This window comes from Taudactylus pleione, unplaced genomic scaffold (assembly GCF_031769625.1).
Source record: "Taudactylus pleione unplaced genomic scaffold, aTauple2 ptg000370l, whole genome shotgun sequence".
Taxonomy (NCBI): domain Eukaryota; kingdom Metazoa; phylum Chordata; class Amphibia; order Anura; family Myobatrachidae; genus Taudactylus; species Taudactylus pleione.
This window is the reverse complement of record NW_028284771.1, coordinates 7,615,419-7,636,876: the sequence shown is the minus strand read 5'-3', so window position 1 is coordinate 7,636,876 and position 21,458 is coordinate 7,615,419. Positions and strand designations below refer to the sequence as shown.

Sequence of the window (21,458 nt, the reverse complement as noted above, 5' to 3'; positions counted from 1 at the left end):
TGCTTGGGACCAGGGGACTATTTTGAATATCGGAATATTCTGTATTTTGGAATAATTGCATACCATATTGAAATGTCTTGGGAATAGGGCCCAAATCTAAACAGATAATGCATTTATGTATTATATACACCTTTATATACACAGATTGAAAGTAATTTCATACAATATTTACAATAATTTGTGGCTCAAACAAAGTTTGTGTACATGCATGAAATTCATTTAAGTTTCATATACACCTTATACACACAGCCTATAGGTAATTTTATACTTTTATTTTTAATAATTTTGTGCCTTAAACAAAGTTTGTGTACATTGAACCAGCAAAAAGCAAAGGTTTCACTATCTCAGTTATGCTAAAATATTTTGTGTTTCGGAATATTTTGATATGGGATACTCAACCTGTATTTACTTTCTCACAACATTAACCACTTAACTGACATGGTCATATGGGTTGTGAAAGCAGCCAGCTGTGCTTCAGCTGACAAGGTGTGACCACACCGCCCACTTTTTTTTTTTGAAGAGGAAAAGTGTTCTACACATGTGCTGAACGGATCTCCTCTGACTCCCCGGACTTTCCTGCGGACCCGGCACTGTCTAACCGATTTTGCCGAAATAATCGTCAGTTAATTGGTTAAGGCATCCAAGTCCAAATGTCTACCATGAGTTAATTTATTTAATACATCAAGTAGACGCATCAATGCTACTGTACAACAACAAAAACAATGCCTCATTGTAAAACATGACCCTGACTTGAATTTAGAGAATACTAAAATCATGTCCTGTTATTCAAAAAGTTGCAACCTCAGAGACGCCAGACATTAATTTAGGAGATGACAAACCATTTCATTTTCTTACACCAAGGAAGGGATGTTTTCAATGTCTTAATTGAATTATGAGCACATATTTAACTTCAGGGAACAGCTTAAATCACCCTTTTAGTGGTAAAATTTTTTTTATATAAACTAACATCTTACATGAATGAACCATAACATGTAATTTATTACTTGTAAGTGTAATAGTGCAGACTATATACTTTTTGCACACCTAAAAATTGTATAGTCTGCACTGCACTGGTTTTAACTGGCTCTTCTCCCAGTTCATTACCCAGCTGTGAAACTGAAGGAATTTTATTGTTCCTTCCTCCCACACTTACCATTTTTTCTGACTTCCCCAGAATTTGTAAGTCGTCCAAATACAGCCATATTGCTATTGTCTTTTCAGATGGGATATAAGAGTTATAAGAACGTTTGTAAAAGTTCTTGGAGAGGTTTCCAGACCGAAAGGAAGACAAGTAATTTGGAAATGTCTTCCTTTGATGCAGAATCTCAGGAATTTTCTGTATTCCTTGTTGACTGGCCCATAAAGATCTGTGTTCTTTAGGTCTATCGAGACCAGAAAATCTTCTCTTCATATGTCTGCCAGAATAATCTTCAAGGTCTCCGTATGGAATTTTTTTATGTTTTGCAAACTTGTAAAATTGAGTCTTTTGTTGAGTAGGGAAGGGGGAGAGGGGAAGGCAATACACCGCACAGAGGAGGTATAGGCAACTCTCAAGATCACACACATAAATAAATGCTAATAAAAAGATAGTAGATTCCTGATAAAGAAGTTGCTGTTATGAGGGTGCTCCCAAGGAGCAATATAGAGCTATAAAAAAAAAAAGGGAAAAAAAGAGCTATGTATAGGGGCACACCTCAATAAAATATAACTTTTAATAGGAAAGTCAATTAAAATATAGAAATCACTTAATTAGTAAAAATAGAAAACACGTGAGATCAAACACAAGATCTCAAAATTTCACATAGTAATCCATGCTCAACAGACAATACACAAGTACATACAGTAATGAAGTAACATTAATCAAAGAATAAAGGGGAAAGATTTGAGCATTCGTGCATAGAGTGTAAAGTGAATTGGTGTAGTTAGTCACCATTTGGTGATGGCGAAAATAAATCAAAACATATATAAATCACATGTATAAAACACATCCATATTAAAAAACAACATGACCACTTGTATGCTCAAAATTATTAATTCATACACATTAATTGAGGAGTCCCTCTAATAAATGGGATTGTGGAGTATGCTTAACACCAGTACAATGTACAATGATTCAAGTGTAGTAACTAATAGAAGAAAAAATAGACTGAGCATTTACATACACTGGGATCTGCTTTTCCCAGTCCTGCCAAGCATCAGACTGGGAAGGAGAGTCCCGTGCAACAGCACAGTGGAAGAACAATAGGCCCGCTTCTGCTGCCAGCATTGGACTATGAGTGCCCCCTGTTGCAAAGCATTGCAGGATGCAAATCAGTCGCAGATGGTGAGAGAACAGAGAAAGTAAGTGAAGTACCTGTCAGTGATTAGCAGAAAGATTCCCTGTGGGATAGTGGTCAATGATGCAGGGGTCCTCTGTGCGCACAGGGGTACCCCTCGAGCGGTGCCGACATACGTTTCGCCAGGGGCTTTTTCAAGGAAGGTATCTTTTAGTGAAGTAATCCTGCCACATCTCTGGACAATCAGTTTTCGACAATATCTTCAGATTGGCCTGCATGTACGGACGACAAAAGATATAGTTATCGTACAGCGGGACCGCGCATTGTTGGTTGGTTGTTCACTGCATACATACTGAACGATATATCGTTGAATGATATTATCATCCATATCCTTCATAAAAATAGTACAGTGTGTATGCACCTTTACTCTCATAGAGACATCTGCTTTATGAGGACTTGCTTCGTCTGGGCACTTGCTGGCTTTTGGGTAGAAGGCTATTTATTCACGCTGAGTCCGGTTGGTAGTGCAGCGAATCCTAACCATTCCCTGTATCGAGCGGAGGGCACCAAAGCTGCTCCATATGCTCCTTTCTCTGGTGTGCTGCTCCATCTTTAAAAGCCCTTAGCCTCTGCTCCGGCTGGGTGCATGCGCAGACTGTCTTGCACTGCCTGCTGAGATGGCCGTGTCACTGGCACTTCTGACCAGCGTTTCCCGCACACTAGCTCCACAGATAATGATGACCAGATACTTGGGTGGTGAGTGTCCAGCAACTGACCGCCAGCTCACCGCCGGAAACACTACCTCCAGCAGCAAATGCCACCGCGCACCAGCCTCTACACAGGACGCCACCCTGCCACAAATCGCGGCTCTAAGCATTGCATATGCTGGGCATAAAGACTGAGGTAAGTCCTATTGAAAAAAAGAAAACAAACTTCCTTACTCTGTCTAATTTGGAGACAGGAAATAAAGACAAGGAGGAATGGAAGGGGCAAGTTTATATACACTAGGTGGGTGCTCCCTGGGGAAAAAAACTACTTGTCTATACTAGGGGAATGAGATATAATCCCAGAGTATTGGCTGCCATGAAGTAGCATAGAAGTGATAAAATTAAACCAACATTTTTATTTTTGTTCTTTTGAACCTAGTCAGATCTTACATAAACCCCCACATACTGTACTTGGGGCACAGGGGACACGTGCATCAGGCTCCTCTCTCATGGTGCCCCCAGGCTTTGACTTCAGATGCAGAGTAAGACTGCATTGAGGGGGAGGGGGAGTCCAAGCAAGGGATGGTGCTACACAGCAATGACTTTACAGTCGGAGGCAGCAGCATGTAGGGATGAACATCAGAAGCCCACCATGATGGCTGGGTTTCCGCTAACGAAACTAAAAATGTAATCATGTTTGCTTATGCACAATAGCAACCAGTGGCCATTCTCGATGGTAACTAGGTGAATTCAGCTGTATTCTAAAATTGCATGGTACCAATTCCACCCATTCGATGGCAGCTTCCATCGGAAAGCCGCCATTGAATGATGAAAACACTACCAGCAAAAGGAAAACATCAATGGTGTTAAATCATCAGAAACTCATGTCCACCTATAGTAGCATTGGAGAGAGGGGAGTAGCAGCTTCAGACAGTGTGCATCACCCTGAGCGGTGAGGACTATTCTCCAGCAGCCTAGTCTACAAGGTAAGAGGGACTTAGGGAGGAGGGATACTGGGGAGGCGATATACATGCCCCCAGTGTGACATGAAATGGGGGCATGATGTGAGACCACGTTCCCTTCCCTTCTCATGTTCGCGCTGAAGGCTTGCGAACAATGATCCGATCCCCTCATTCCATATGTTTTTCTCTAGGGCTCCACAGTTTTAAGTGCCCTGGGACCCCAAGCCCTCAATCCAGCTCTGCCTGCCAGACTTAATTTTACACCCCTTTTTATCATCCTCACAATAGGCCACTAATTCCAGCATTCAATAACCAGGGGCTAAACCTATATGAAAAGAATCGTATAATACATAGCGCCTAATCTGCTTCTATGAAATCAGAAAGTACATTACTGGAGAATAAATTTGACTTTGTTTGCTGGTTAACATATCTTAACAGGAAATCTAACATTTAAAACCCATCCTATCAACACAGTCATCATGATCCTAGCTGCAAATAATAGAGTGTCACTGTCAATTTTGTTTTCTCACATTTGCTTCCTTTCACTTCATCTGATTTTAATAATCCCTGTCAACCCACAAACAGTCCACATTACTCTCCTGACACAGGAGCTTTCAAGAAGACGAAATCTCAACATTCATTTAGCCACTACAAAAGAAAGCTGTCCGGCTGGACAAATATTATTTCCACACTTGACAGTCTCTACAGCTAAGTATGTCTTTTAATTTTAACTGAAGCTGCCACGGGGTTGATATGAGATTCTTGTTCACTGCAGATTGACTTGCAGGATTAACAGAGCAATAACTGTAATTGTAGTAGACAAACCCAACATATTTTTTTGTTATTTCATTTTTATTTTTTTTATATGCTGTTTTTAAAAAAAAAAAAATGTAATCTTGCTTATCTACCATGTGTCTGGGGTGAGCAGTGCGCATTGTGACAACCCCTTGACTTGTGAGCCCCCTGTACAGTACAATGAGTGACACATTCAAGTAATAATACTTTGTAAGTCCTACTCTTGCTAGTTAGATATAGGTTACTTTGTGTGTGCTCTCTGCTGTGTCACCAGTGAAATCATTATGGCATCATACCATGTTGCCACTTTTATGGTCTTTTTTTTTTTTTTTTTTTTTTTAGGGGCTGGGGGGATTATTCTAGCACACAAGCCCACAGCATTAAATGTCCCTGATGTGTTGTCTAAATTCTATTACATCAAATATACTTGTGCCCATGATACACAGTCATATTGAGTTATAGTCATCTAGCAATATGTTAATTGGATATTGATTCTAATGCTTTTTAGAATAAAATATTTAAGAAATAATGTGTTCATGACACTTGGGACCGATTTCAATTAAATGCTATTTACCAACAAAAATATCATGTTTGACTGCGACCAATTATGCTTTGTCTGGTAAGCATCATCACAAGTTTTCTTGTGCCATACCGGAATGGCAACATGGCTGAGCCACTAATTGAATAGCCCCTTTAGTATTTGATTTACTAAATTCATTTCAATTGCAATCGTTTTGTCCTCTTCGTATGATCTGTTTTATATATTAACCTGGTTGGGCATTGGCAGCAAACACAGAACAAAGTTGGGGTAAATTTCCCAACTTTACTAAAACACCCCTATAATGAGTACAATATAACTACAGTATTGTACTTTCTCAATTTGTCTGTAGTGAGGACTTATGGTAAATATGTGAAACCCCCATCATGCCAAATTTTGAATTCTTTTGTCAGAGAAAAGTTTCCTGTTGATAGACAAGTTGTGGGCAATTGATATTATTTTGGAGCAGTCGGTTCAACCAAGAGGCCACACAAGACCTTTGTGGAGCAGGATCAGAACATTTATGAGATTGGAGACTCAGCACAAAAGTTTTTATGCAGCACAAACTACGTTACCTTGTGTCTGGATAGTCAAATTGTTTAGAAGACCTCCAAACCTAGCAATGGTCTTTATTATTAATTAACAAATGTTTATATAGGCCACACATATCTCCCATCTCATCTCATTCCAGTATATAAAACTGGTACTAAATTGACTGTACCCCTAATCTGTCCAAACGTCCCGAACCATATGGGCAAGGCCACATTCCCAAAATGTAAATCCTCTTTAGGAACTACTGTATGGTATGCTAACCTGCTGCATACACTGTATGTATTAATATTGCAAGAATGAGAGGCAAAAAAAAGAGACATGACTCTAGTCAGTAGAGCCCAAAGAGACCATTTGAGAGTTTGAGAGCCCCCATAACAACACTGCTGTAGTCTGCCTGAACGATATGACCATTAGGTGATGTCACCTTTATAATGATGAATATTTATTTTGATACAGACTTAATCCAGTGTGTCCATATAATCGAAACAGCAGAGGCTTGAAGTTGACAGTATTTTTTTTTTTTTTTTCCGATAGCCATGATTCGCCATTAATCATACTGATCTGATAACCAAGATGTAAATCCAGACAAAATAAGGTTCTATTGTTATTACTAAACCAATTTTAACAGAACATACATTATTTTTCCATTGAGCACTCCAATAAAGCAGATTATATCTGATCTCTAATAGGCTGGTGTTTAAAAGCTTTATTCTCATTTTTCCTTTTTTATCCGCAATGTCGTCTTCAAAGTGAACTTTCTAGCACAGTTCAGTTTCACATAAATCACTTTAAAAGTAATTGATTTTTCTGATGAACTTGACAGTAGTTGAATAATTAGTACTTTATTTAAAGCTTGCACGTGTCAATCAAAATTCTTTATGTTGCTTAAAATAGGAAGCTGTTAACCCGTTCAGCTGTTATATTTTTTTTCATAACAGCAGCAGTCTCTTCTAATTCAGTTTTGCGTTCACAATTATTCTTTATTAATTTATTAAAAATGCAATTTTGATTAATGAAGATAAATTATACTAAAGTGAAATGTATTACATATAGAAACCTAGAATAGGAGCCTAGAATGTTGATGGCAGATAAAGTAAAATTTGACAACGTAGCCAGCGTATTTTATATTTTCATTGTTTATTCTAGGATTTACCTTTGTTTTTGTTTACTGCTAAACATGCTGAGAGCAACCCATGATTTTATTATAAACCCACTATCCACCTAGTAAATAGTAAGTTAGTTACAGATGCTGACCCAACTCTTAATTGGGGTAGTATAAATTGTGTTTTCTCATCATACACAGTATGATCGTTGATGCATTGGACCAGCTCTCAGCCAGACAGCCTGTAGGAAAAGGGCTGAAAACTATTTTATCTGTTACAATCTATAGTGACTGGTTTTTGGATGGTACCACTTTAGTGCTACTAAAGCGATACCAAATTAATTTGTAATGTGTTCTGATTTTAGCCAATGGCATTCAAGAGCAAAATAAAAACAAGTAGTAGCCCTAAACCGTGATGGTTCAATATCTCTGACAGTAAAGGTGGGTACACACCTAGCAGATATATCTGCAGATCGAGTGATCTGCAGATATATCTGTAGATTATGGTCGTTCATATACACTAAACGACCATCTTCAAGGCAGACGTGGGACCCGCTGGCCGGGGGGTGGGTCTGCCCCCTCCCCGCGGCTGCCACTGCATGTGTACGGACGATCGGCTATAGCTGTCCATGGGCTGTGCAGCACAGCCGACGAGATATGTCTGTGAACGACGTCTTTCACAGACATATTGCTGGTGCACACTGGCCGACAGGCACCAGATATATTGGTACGATCAATTGATCAGCCAATATATCAGTCAGTGTGTACCCAGCTTTACACACAGGTAATTATTTGGTAATGATTGTCCTGTTCTGTAGAATACTTAAATATATAGTGACTTTAGGCTTTTAATGCTGATAAATACTTTTAAATAGCATTTAATCAGAAGAAATCTGAAAGGAGTGAGCATTCAGTGCTCTAGATGGTGAAATATGTTATCTAGAAATCACATTGTGGCCTGCACAAAACTGTACACCCCTTTCAGGCTACTGAACTTTTTGCCTGTGTGCTTTTGAAATGAATGATATTACAAACAGCGGGGATGTACAACCAGTATTAGTTCCAGAATGGTACACAGTAGAAGTGAGATCTAACAGAACGTCTGTATGTCACACACAACTTCGTCACAAATTTTGCTGCCCATTCATTGGCGTATCTATAATGGATTCACACAGAACCCTGGGTCCTGGGTGGCCCACAACGCAGACCCTGCACCAACATGATTATTATACTTACCTCTACAGAGTCCATTGTAAGCCGGTTCTGCAGACTGAAATCACCGGGAAAATGGTGCGGCGACCATTTCCCCAGTGATTCGCGCATGCATAGTAGAGATGTCACCGGGAATAAAGTGTGGGCGCCATGTTCCCGGAGACCTGCGCATGCGTAGTAGACTCTGGTACAAAGCCAGAGTATACTGCCCTGTCAGAAAGGAGACTGCACACATTCCTCCTCCTCTCTTTAAATGCTCCTGTGCCCATGTGTATGCACATAGGCAGAGAATGCACCAAAACTGGTTGTGATTGGCTTGCAGTCTGCGAAGTAACAAATGTTCTATACAAATACAGTTGCCTGTTACAGGAATAATGCCATTGATGTCATTGTTTATGCCGGTGATATGTGGTGAGGTGAGGTAGAACCTTTCCTGTCATACTTGGGTATACTCCAAAGTTTGGACCATAAAAATAATAAGAAAAATTATAAAATATTATAAATGTATTATTCTAATATTTTTGTAGTCAAAACTCTGGAGTAAAAAGTGTATGACAGGTGAGGCACTGCCTTCCCTGTCTACCTTTATATGTGTGTGTACATGTGATAGGGAATATAGATTGTAAACTCCACTAGGGTCAAGACTAGTGTGAATGACTGAAATTTTCTCCCTGGTGCGCTGCATATTATGTATGTGCTATATATAAATAAATACCGTAAGCAATAAAAAGTAGTTACTATTTATCTTCAACAAAGAAGCTTGTCAGGTCGAGTTCAGATGACCTATATGAAAATCTCAATTTAAGAATTTCCTTGTACTGTAATTTAGTCTGTTAATCTTATAGCAATTTTCCTTTTTCATACATTTAATTTATTTTTAGGTATTTGGCTTCAATAGCATTTACAAAACAATGATGGCTATCACATCTCAATGAATATACTGTTTTATGTTTACCTCTATTGCTGGCCATACACTAGTACGACCAGCATAAGATAAGATTCATCTTACGATTTCCCTTGAACTCCCCGGCAGCTCCCTGACAGTCTCGAACGCACTTTGGACCCACGATGTACATACGATCTCACATTACGATCATGTGCCTGCTGAAAAAGTGATCATCAGTCTTCAAAATGTCACTGAAATGACAGCGGTCGGACACACAATGCTTCGCATGGTGAAAAACACGGCACGATCAGCATACGAATACGACGGATCATATGGGCTGCACATCTGATCATATGATATGTTTTAAGAGCTGCGGCAGCGTGCATTGGATCGTATCCTACTTAAAAAATTACACGATTTCTACGCGATTCATCTTAGGACGCGTCGAAAATCGGGCAATCGGCCCAAAATCGTGCTAGTGTATGGCCAGCATATGAAAACATTGCCATAGTTTACAGTACAAATGAGGAGTATAACATAAAAATCTTATGGTAAAGCTACAGCATTTAATTTAAATTGTGAGATCCTGATATGTCACCTTGTTTGTTTCTTGATTAAGCTGTACTAATTCAATTTCCACTAGCTAGGCAGATTAGGGGGAGAATTTCCGAAGCAGCGGCTTCCCGGCGGATTGCAGATGAATATTTTAAACAGCACTCAGTCGGTGTAAAGCCTGGCGTGTTTTACACTGACTCCGTGTGCTGTTTTAAATATGTACCTGCAATCCGCCGGGAAGCAGCAGCTTCTGTAAGCCGCTGCTTTGGAAATTCTCCCCTTGGTGTCAATCCACTGATGGCTAGCTAGACTATCACAAACCTACAGTAATATGAAATTACGAAACATGGCTGCTAAAAAGAATTTATGAAAACTGTGGATGATTTTCAAAAGTGGTGTTTAAATGGTGATGTGAAATCTTGTCTTATTGTTGCTCTGTTTTCACAGCACAGCTCTGCTTGTTCCCTAAATGTTCTAAATACAGAGTACTTAACATATGTGTTTTGATTTGATGTGCAGATGTTAGATATGCACTTAAATTATTCAGAAAAAAAATAATTCACAAAAATGTTTCTATCTTTCATAAGAGAAGGAAGACATAATTACATCAGTAAGCTGTACCCATGATGACTTAATAAAGCACTACCCATTCCACGAACATTTACAGAGCCAGGAAATAGGGGAGATAACATTTAAAATGATATGAGAAGTGTGTGATCATGTGTGTGCACCCCTCGACTGCACAAACCATGGGATGGGGGAATATCTCTCCGACTCGGGCTTCTATATAATCGGGAGCACCCTTATGTAAAAGAGCAAAATGCCCTCTTTCAAATGAAGTTTTGGTCACCAGACATTAACACCCTATGCTATGAAAATGTTTTAAGAAGTACAGAGATGGAGGGGTCTAAGGCCCAGATCTCCCCCTTCCTGCTATCAAGTAACACAGTGATCCTGATTCAGAGTTGGACGCTATGCCAGTGTTTGTGCAGTTGGATACTGGTTTTTGTACTATGCATGCGTCTGAGTCACACTGCACATGTCACAATGGTTCCTAATGGCGGCTGTAATGAGTACTTGGACGTAGAGTGTATGACAGTCAGGGCGGATATATGGGAGGTAACGGGGGGGATAGTCAAAAGCAGGCGTGTCGCTAGCATTTTGTGGCCGTGACACAGCCTGTGACTGTGAGGTCTATTTACTTAGCTCTGGATGGAGATAAATTGAACGAAGATTAAGTACCAGCTAATCAGCTCCTAACTGCCATGTCACAGGCTGTGTTTGAAAAATGACAGAAGCTGGATGGCTGGGAATTTATCTCTGTCCACTCGATCTCCATCCAAGGCTTAGTAAATAGACCCCTGTTCTTTGTACACAGTTTCACTGGCTTTGGTGACCTACATCCAATGGACATTCTGGGCAGCCATAGTGTTGCTCAGAAATTTGATTGTACGACCGATGGTACTGTCTTTGTACACAAGCAGAAGATTAAAGTTGCAGCCGGACATCTGTGTACAAACTACAGCAGCTGCGGCATTAGCATAAATTCCCAGTACCACTGCGTACAAAGGTCTTGCGTCCACCTCTCAATCATGCCCAGGGTTCCCTTCATTTGATGCAGTGGGTTGTCTATATTTCAAAATGGTATGTCTTGTTGAGCTACAATATTACTCCTACACATTTTATGGGTTTCATTCAAACACCTAAAACAAAAAATACGTAATATTCAGGTGTTGAATGTGGAATTCCGCATTTTGCTGTTTTGGAGAGGTGTGTTACAAAAAAACACATATACTTTTAGTTTATTTTCTTGCAATTTCAATAAAAAGCACTTTTTTTATTGTCATTTTACATAATTATCTTTGAATAAGTGGGGTAATAAACTTAAACTGTGATGTGAACAGGGAAGAGCAGAGGATCGGATGTGATGGCCCTGATTGAGGGGGCAGAACATTAGAAGATGAAGAGCTGCGCCCCCTATTGGAATACAGGAACCGCATGCTGCCTCTGGCAATTGGCAGCATGTGGATGTGCACTGGGCACTTTTGTTGGTGGTCACCTTAGCACTGTTTTACTGCCGGGAACAGAGTTGGTGACCCTTATGGAACAATAAAATTATGAGTAAAATGGCATATGAGAAGCTGATGATATTGATAGAGGAGGTAAATGTGCTGCTCAATAACAAGATAGCAGTTAAAGATGCACAAATTCTGTGTACATTCTTTATGCATCCTCCAGGATCCAAGCCTGCGGCCTCCACTTTGTCCCACCGCTTTGGCAGATGGTGTCAGGATCCCTCCAGATGTGGGTCCACCGCCACGCCCGGGACCTCCCCAGGACCCTGTTACACGGCTGCAGCCAGGCAGTGACGTTGATGCTGGCATGTGCCCAGCTGCCAGCTGCTGCCAATGGTGTGCTGAGCCGCCGGAGATTGGTCGCCAACTCCAGTCTCAAAAGTCTACACACTTTCATATTGGTCGATGGTCGGGTCTCCTGATTTTTAAGCATGTTTAAAAATCATTTGAGCTGACCAGGATCGTCTGAAAGCTTCGGTCGGGTCAGGGTACAATGTCTGACCAACTGCTCGGTTGGGGTCAGATTGACTGCAGATTGTATAAGTGTGTACCCATCTTAAGACTAATACACCATAATGCAAATGCACCTGTGAGAGCGCGCTCTCATTTGCATATAATGGCAGCAAAATATTGGAGATTGATGCAAAGAAACAAAGAGCACAATTAGATATTCTGGAACTAACAGCTGGTAGTATACAGTACCATTTACATAGCTTGTACTATAAATACATGATACTGCAGCATTATTGAACATTAACAGTAACAAGCTATTCTGCGATCCTCAGCTGACGTAGAGCCAATCTGTCTAATCTTTACTAATTATTTGGTTGGATTGTAACGTGGGTCAGGGGGCTTTGGTTACCTAGATCCATTTGCATAATATATGAGTTCCATGTTGCCTGTCAAAGGGAGTAACTCTGAAATGCATAGCAGAGATACAGATTGTGGCAGTAACATCACCACATTTTGAAATGAGAGGTAGCCATAGGTGGCAAGATAGGTGCTCAATGTCTTCTCCATCTGTATCACCCCTGTCTGCCCCTCCCCTTTAAAATGTAAGCTCTCACGAGCAGGGCCCTCTTCCCTCATGTGCTTCTTCCCTTACTCATACTATCATCTACTCCATACTCCCTATAACAGCACCTAAACCTTGATGTCTGCCACCCTGTTGTTAATTTAAGGGGTTACGACTGCTGATGCAGCATTGTTTATAAACTTGTCATTCTTTGTCTTGTACTGTAAGTCACTGTTTTCTTTATTTTTTGGGGCGCTACGGAACCCTTGTGCCATATACATAAATGGTGATATAATAACTGTGTAGCAATATGTGCTATCAAATGGCAAAGGTCTATTGTGTGTGTTCACACCACTTTATAGCCCACTGGTGGCCAGTCAGAGATCGCGCGGTTCAGATTCATATACATAGGTACAGTGTACCAGCTAACCGACAGGATACTCCAGGCTCTCAAAACTTAATATAGGCAGGAGCAGTCATTGGCCAGGACCCAGATATGCTGGAAGCTGCTGTTCTTTATACTGTTGTCCTCTGTACTGAAAGTTCTCTAAGTCAGATAATTAGGAAGGCGCCATGTAGGCCAAGATTCATGTTAAGGGTAGCATTCGCCCTGGATCATAGTTAGCCTGATCCGTGTTGCCTTGGTAGCAATTCCTCAGTATCTAATTTTGGAAGAGCAACTTGATTTACATTTGACATTAATAATAACATGATTCTACTGATTACTTTTTTCACATATCCTCTTCAAAGAACTGACCGACTGTGTTTCTGTCTCTGGTTATAAAGTTAACAATCACAAATCCAAGTTCTTTTCTTTTTTATCCTTGAAGCCAAATCAAGAAAAAATAAGAAGTTTATTTGCGGTATTCAAAGGAAACTAAATTTGATGAAACAGCTGGGCATGTCCATAAACAAAACTGATGACCAAAGTTTCTAGGTCAATTTTTCTCTTTTACTAAACAATACTGACAAACATGTTGCTAACTCAGTGTAACCTGGAATGGAGCAATCATCCTAAACGATTATAGTCACCTACAAATCCAATAAACAATATTAAAATAGTCCTAAATGTATTATTTAATTGACATCAATAATCCTATGTGTGGAATAATATAATTCATATTTAATACCTTTATTTAAACAATTCTAATTTATACAGTAATCTTGCAAGTTAAAGATAATTAATAAAGATGTACATACATTAAAAATATTTATTCACTCTCTATATGAAATTGCACATGTTTCCAATGGTCTTAGCTGCTTGTATAATGGAACTTTATAACCTCTTAATATGAAGAAAGTTTCTTAGCAGCCTCTCACTGCATTAGTATGGATATCGCAGTAGTCCCTTTCTATTGATGGACATGATGTCTATTCCAAGTCCATACAGTAATTCATAAAAAAGTGTATTTACCAGCTACTATTCTACATGTAATTGATAAGCAATGCTCCCTACTCCGTGTACTTGATATGGGTTGTGATGTTGAGTGCTTGGATGCAGAATATGTACATAAATCCCTCACATTCTTGGATAATGCTAGAAATGTTGGTGATGTAACAAGTCATTTATTCTAGGGTCACCCGTATAGTCAACCATAAATACTCTGACCTGACAATCTGATCTTCTCCAGGTATTCCCTCAGTTTAGGGTAATGTGTTCTTCCTAGGATCCCATATACAGAATACTTGGATCTTCTCAAAAATAATTTCATATATATTGTAGTTCTCTAGTTTACACCTTCTAACGAAGTGAGGTACAGAGACTGTAGTAACTAATAGTTCCCAAACGCGGTCCTCGAGGCTCCCCACCAGTTCAGGTTTTAGAGATTTCCATAGTTAAGCACAGGTGGCTTAATTAGTGCCTCAGTCAATTTGATTTAACCATCTGTTCTCAACCATGGATATCTCTTAAACCTGAACGGTCGGGAGGCGTTGAGGACCATGTTTGGGGACCTCTGGTATACACCTAATGATCCACAATTGCACAGTTCGCTCCCACATATTTAACATCCCTCTGAATACATTCCAAAGCTTTAAAGTCTATTAACTCTTATTGTAGAGAAATCCTTCCTCTAAGACAGGGGTGGGGAACCTTTTTTCTGCCATGGGCCATTTGGATTTTTAGAAAATCATTCGAGGGCCATACAAAATTATTAACTAAATTTGCCACCTATATTAAGTTAAAAACTTTATTAACTCACCCTTAATGCGATGGCTGGAACTGCTTCTCTTTGGTATGTTGCCAGGCAGAGTCTGGAGGGGCAGTCCCTATGGATGTGTGACAGGCAGATTGATAAGGCAGCCCTGGGGTCCTCTCAGTCCTAACCAGCCTGATGACAGCACTGACTGTACACACCCCCTGCTGTGCCATCACTGCCTGCTTGCCCGTGCTGTTAGGGTGAGACCCTGCACGCCCCTGCACTAACCACCTCAATGGCAGCCAGATGAGAGCCCTGATTTCCCCTCCCCCCCCATGCGCTGCCTGTCACCGCTGATGGGGAGAGAGCCCTGCATTCCACTCAATGACAGCCCTAACCCACCCCCCTCCCCTGTGCTACCTGCCGCGGCTGATAGGGAGAGAGCCCCTGCACTAATCCGCCCGATGACAGCCCTGACACCCGCCACCGCAGCGTTACCTTCCGCCGCTGATAGTCGATGACAGCCCTGACACACACACCCTCCCCCCGCTGTTCTACCTGCCGCCGCTGATAAAAGCTCTGACCCCTTCCCCCCGCTGCGCTATCTGTTACTTGCCGCCGATGACAATCCTGACATCCCATCTCCCCCACGTCGCTACCTGACACCACTGACAGAAGAGCCCTGGATGCAGCTACACTACGCTGACTCTGCTGCTGCCGCTGACAGCCGGCGGGGCCGGATGATTTGACCTTGCGGGCCGAAGGTTCCCCACCCCTGCTCTAAGACAGTGAATCCCAACCTCTGTCCTCAAGGCACACTAACAGTCCTGGTTTTAGTGTTATCCATGCTAAAGCACAGATGGTTAAATCAAAATAACTGAGGTACTACTTAAATCACCTGTGCTCAAGTATGGCTATACTTAAATCCTGGACTGTTAGTGTGCCTTGAGGACCGTGGTTGGGAACCCCTGCTCTAAGAGATTCCAATGTCATCAGAAAGAAATTGTAAGCATATAGAAAATTGTTATTGTTCTCCTGCTTCGTTCAATCCGTCTGGATGTAACAAATTTAGATTAAAGATCCAAATTGGTGCCTACAGAGTAGAAATCTGTCCCCTCCTCGTCTAGTGGCAGCAAATTTGTTCAACACTTACGGAATAAACTGGAGATTGTTGTAGTCACTCTGATATTTACAAAAAAAAATTAAGATACTGTCAAGACCTTCATTATATTTCTAAAATCAGAGCCGTAACTGGACACATCAGCGCCCTGTGCCGGCCCCGCACACTGAGCGTGAGACGTCATGACGTCACGCAACGGGGGCATGCCCGGCAGCTCCGGTAAGTGCAGCACTAACCAGACATCCTCAGGACGCCCGATCGGCTGCATATAGTCCTTGGAGTTCCCGTCTGGAGGGTCCACAGGATGCTCCGCGGGTACTGCAGCAGCAATCCTGGCTGCAGGGTGCTGTTGGGCAGCGACGGTCGCTCATAGCTAGTTATGGGCCTGTCTACAATGTTATGCGAATCAACAGGAAAGTTTATGTAAGGGAGGAAAAATAACCATCTCCTAACTATTATTTTATTTCCTAATTTTAAACTTTTAGATGGAGTTGACTTCGAAAGATCGAATTGTTCAGTTTACGGGTTTCAGGGATACAGAGAAAGAAGAACTGATCAAACAGACCTACAAACTCCAATGTGTATCTATTGATTCTGAGGTGAGGTTTTTTTTTTTTTCAGTATATAGTATTCTGAGCAGCGCCCCCAAGCCCTACATTATTATTATTATTATTATTATTATTATTATTATCATTTATTTATATGGTGCTACAAGTGTTCCGCAGCGCATTACAAAGTACACAAACAAATAAGTGACCAGCGACTTACAATACAATACAAAGCAGGGCACAGATAATAAACATTGTTTTATTAGCGACCTTTACACCCACATAAGCAGCCAAGTGTTAGTTGTCCTAGTGGGGAGTAAGAGATAAATGAAATTACAGCAGGAAGAAGCACAAGAGGGTACAGGGCCCTGCTCCAAAAAAATTACATTTTTTAAGGGAGGGGTAGATAAACAGGAGTGACACAGATGGGGTAGGCGGGGAGGAAGGAAGATGTAGCAGCAAGTTAGGATGCGAGCTGGAAGGCTTTAATGAAGTAGTGGGTCTTAAGCGCTCGTTTGAATGATTGTAGAGAGGTGCAGACTCTGATGGGGAGATTGAGGGAGTTCCAAAGGTGGGGAGCAGCACTGGCTAAATCTTGGAGGCAGGAGTGGGAGGAAGTAATCAATTGGTATGAAAGGCGGCGTGTATTAAGTGAAGGAAGAGGGTGGACAGAAGAGTGAAGGGAGATGAGATCAGAGATGTAAATGGGAGATGAATGGGTGAGGGCTTTGTAAGTGAGTGTGAGAACGTTGAACTGGGTTCTGAAAGGGAAGGGGAGCCAGTGGAGGGCTTGTAGGAGAGGGGAGGCAGATGTCGAGCATTTGGAGAGTAAGATGAGCCGAGCAGCAGCATTGAGCACAGACTGGAGAGGAGAGAAGGGATTTGGGGAGGCCAGATAGGAGGAGGTTACAGTAGTCCAATCTGGAGATGACCAGTGAATGTATGAGGGTTTTGGTGGCATCCTGGATGAGAAAGGGTCTGATCTTGGAAATATTCCTGAGATGGAAATGACAGGACTGAGAGGTACGGAATATGTGGTTTGAAGGAGAGGGCAGAGTCCAGGATGACTCCAAGATAATGCACTTTGGGACTAGATGAGATAGTTATGCCATCTATTGATAAAGAAATGAGGTTATGTGAGAGGGTGGGAAGACGATCAGCTAAGTCTTGGACATATTAAGTTTGAGAAATTGCTGGGATATCCAGGAAGAGATAGCAAAGAGACAGTTGGAGATACGAGTCTGTAGAGAGGGGGAGAGGTCAGGTGAGGAAAGGTAGATCTGAGTATCATCGGCATAGAGATGATAATTGAGGTCAAAAGAGCGGATGAGTTTACCTAGAGAGGATGTTTAGAGAGAGAATAGGAGAGGTCCAAGAACAGAACCTTGGGGAAGACCTACTGTAAGAGGCTGAGGGGGGAGGAGGGGTCGTGAGAGGAAACAGAAAGCAATGGTCAGAGAGGTAGGAGGACAGCCAGGAGAGAGCAGTGTCATGTAGACCAAGGGAGTGAAGGATATGCAGCAGTAGAGGGTGGTTCACAGTGTCAAAATCAGCAGAGAGGTCAAGGAGAATGAGCAAGGAGGTCGTTGCTGACTTTAGTGAGGGCAGTTTCAGTGGAGTGGAGAGAACGGAAGCCAGACTGAAAAGGGTCAAGGAGGGAGTGGGAGGAAAGAAATGTGGTGATGTGGTTGTAAACAACACGCTTGCATAGTTTGGAGGCAAAAGGGAGGAGAGAGATGGGTTGGTAGTTGGAGAGAATGTTAGGAGCAAGGATAGGTTTTTTAAGAATGGGGGAGACAAGGGATGCTTGAATGCAGAAGGGACAGTGCCAGAAGAGCGGGAGAGATTAAGGAGGTGGGCAAGATGGGAGCAGGCAGAAGGAGAGAGGTAGCGGAGGAGGCGGGAGGGGATGGGGTCGAGGGGAGAGGTGGAAGGGGGGGGAGGACTGGATGAGAGTGCCTTTACTTCCGCTCCAGTTACAGGGGAGAAGGATGTCAGAGTCGGTAAAATGGATGGGGAGGGGTGATCTGGGAAAGGAGGAGCTTGGGGGACTGGTTGGATATGATGTCCTGACGTATGGAATCAATTTTAGATGTAGAATAGGTAGTAAAGTCAATGGCAGAGAGCAAGGAGGGAAGACAAGGAGGGGGTGGGCAGAGGAGGGAGTTGAAGGTGGAAAAGAGACGCTGGGGATTTGAGGACTGGGAGGAGATGAGATTCTTTAAATATGACTGTTTAGAGAGGGAAAGGGCAGCACTGTATGATGACAGCAGGAATTTTAAATGGAGAAAATCTGCCTGAGAGCGTGATTTTCTCCACTGTCGCTCGGTGGTTCGTGAACATTTTTGCAGGTATCTGGTGCATTTGGAATGCCAGGGTTGAGGTGCGGATTTGCGAGGGTGAGTAGTGATCACCGGAGCAGCAGAGTCAAGAGCAGAAGTAAAGGAGGTGTTGTATAGGGGAAGCAGCTTGTTCAGGGCAGGAGAATGAGAGGATAGGGGAGAGAAGTGAGTCAAGTAGGGAAGAAAAGAAAGCAGTGTTGATATCTTCAATGTTACACTTAGTGATGGTGGGTTTCGGAGGTAGATGAGGGGAAGGAGAGAGGGATAGGTTAAAAGACAGAAGGTGATTGTCAGAGAGGGTGAGTGGGGAATTGGAGTAAGGAGAAATTTCACAACGGTGAGTGAATACCAGATCAAGCAAATGCCCACTCGCATGGGAGGGTGAGGAGGTCCAATGGGAGAGGCCAAATAAGGAAGTGAGGGTGAGTAGTTTGGAGGCAGATGATTCTGTGGGGATATCAATTGGAATATTAAAGTCACCTAGGATAATAGAGGGAAGGTCTGAGGAGAGAAAGTGAGTGAGCCATGAAGTAAAGTTGTCAACTCGGAGGGAGGGCCAGGTGGCGATAAATGACAGCTACTCGGAGGTGTACTGGTTGGAAGAGGCGTATAGCATGAACTTCAAATGTAGAGAATGTAAGGGATGGTTCTGAGGGTATTAGTTGGTATGAGTAACCAGGGGATAGAAGGACTCCAACACCACCCCCATGGCGACCCCCAGGCTGGGGGTTGTGGGAGAAGGTGAGGCCCCATAGAAGAGAGCTGCAGGAGAAGTGGTGTCAGAGGGTAAAATCCAGGTTTCAGTAATGGCAAGGAGATTCAGGGAGTTGGAGATGAAAAGGTCATGGGTGGGGGCCAGTTTGTTACAGACTGATCTGGCATTCCAGAGGGCACAGGATAGAGTAACAGAGTTGATAAGAGATATGTCAATGAGATTACCAGGTTTGCTATAGCGTGGAGATGAGATTACTTTGGGAGAACTAGATGAATAGAGTGTAGGGAACATGCGGGCCCATGTGCTAGGAGGGTAGGAGGTGGGCATGGATGGAAATTAAGAAGACTTGAATGGAGGTGGGGTGAAGTGACAGAGAAGTAAGGGTGGAGAGATTAGTAGTGGGGTAGTAGGATCCTGGGGGGTATAAGAGGAAGAAGATGGATTGATGGCAGAAGAGGGGGAGAAAGGCAGAGAGAGGAGGGGAGATAGGAGGAGGTGGAGGAGACCAGGGGAAAAGGATAGAGGTGGAATCAGAGGGCAGAACAAAAGATTAGGTAGAAACTGAGGGAGGAGTTGAAGATAACATGGTCATGGTAAGGATGAGGTAAATAGGGGAAGGAAGCTTTGAAAGTATGAATGAAGAAAGAATGTAAGAGAACGTGGAGATTGACAGAAATGTCAGCACAACAAAAATATATTATTGAGTATAGTAAAAGTGGAGATTAGATGGGAGCAGAAACTGAATATTAGAGTAGAGAGTAGACAGTGGTAGTAGCTAGATGATGTAAGACTAGGCAAAAGAGTTAAGGTAAAAAGACATTATTAGAGGAGTAATCTGACATTAACCGTATTCATTAAGATTATCTGTTAAGCACAGAGGCAGCACAAATAGTAACAAGTGATGCACAAAGTTTTTGTAGCAACCAAACACAGGGGCTGATTCAGACCCGCTCGCAAGCGGGTCGATGGTGCCCTAGTGCGCATGCGCACGACGGAGGGAGTTCCGTCGTGCGCATGCGCGAGACCCAGATAGCGACAGCCAAGCTGTCGCTCCGGGTCTCGCAAAAAAGGGGGCGTGCTGTCGATGTTGAGTGACAGCACGCCCCCTTTGGTGGGCGTGCCGGGGGCGCCTACCGTCTGGATCCGGCCCCACTGACATCACTAGTGATGTCAGTGGGAGTGATTTTGGCTCTGATAGAGCCATAATCACTCCAGGGCTTGCGGTCACCGAGACCCTACCGCAGGGTCTCGTCGCAAGCCCGATGGTCGCGATGGTCTTGACCATCGCGACCATCATCATGGACGCTCGCATAAGCTGTGGGTGGTAACCCACAGCTATGCGAGTGTCCAGGAGGACGCCCCAAAAAAAAGCCCTGTTTCAGAGCGTCCGGCTCTGAATCAGGCCCACAGTCCAGTGATGAAAGTCCTGGTTATGCAGTCAGCAAGATCCTGTAGCAGTGAGAATGTGGAATCACCTTTTGTTGATGTTATTTAGTCCAAATCTAGATTAGGTTGTTGAAAGTGTAGATAGGTAGTTTCCCTTCCATTTTACTTCGGTTCAACGCCGCTATATCGCCAGTATTATTATTAAAATGTAAGTGCACTTTTGAATTGGGCACTTATGATATAGAGAACCTCCAGCCTACTAATGACACATACATAGGAGACCTGGCATGTGAAAGTACATCTTACCTTGCTTTGGCAAGCGGGTCTTCCTCCGCAGCAGTGATGTCTGGGAAGATGGAGCATGCACACAAGAGAACAAAGGCTCCGGCACTGAGCCGGAGAGTCAGAGTCTTTGCTTCACTGCGCAGTGCTATCATCCAGAAGATATCACTGGGAAGATGGCACTGTGGGAAAGGCTGGACCAGTTTTTCTGAGTAAGATAGGTATACTGTAGATTCAGGGTGTGCGGAGCGG

General features: G+C 42.5%; 1 protein-coding gene across 2 annotated transcripts in view; it reads left to right on the top strand.

The window, feature by feature from the left end:
• Nucleotides 1-21,458, top strand: part of SLF1 (SMC5/6 complex localization factor 1) — a 168,460-nt gene that overhangs the window by 36,182 nt on the left and 110,820 nt on the right. For both annotated transcript variants that reach the window (XM_088444687.1, XM_088444686.1), the window contains exon 2: nt 16,419-16,532. In XM_088444687.1, coding sequence (XP_088300813.1) covers nt 16,419-16,532 — 114 coding nt within the window. The remainder of the gene's footprint in view (nt 1-16,418; nt 16,533-21,458) is intronic.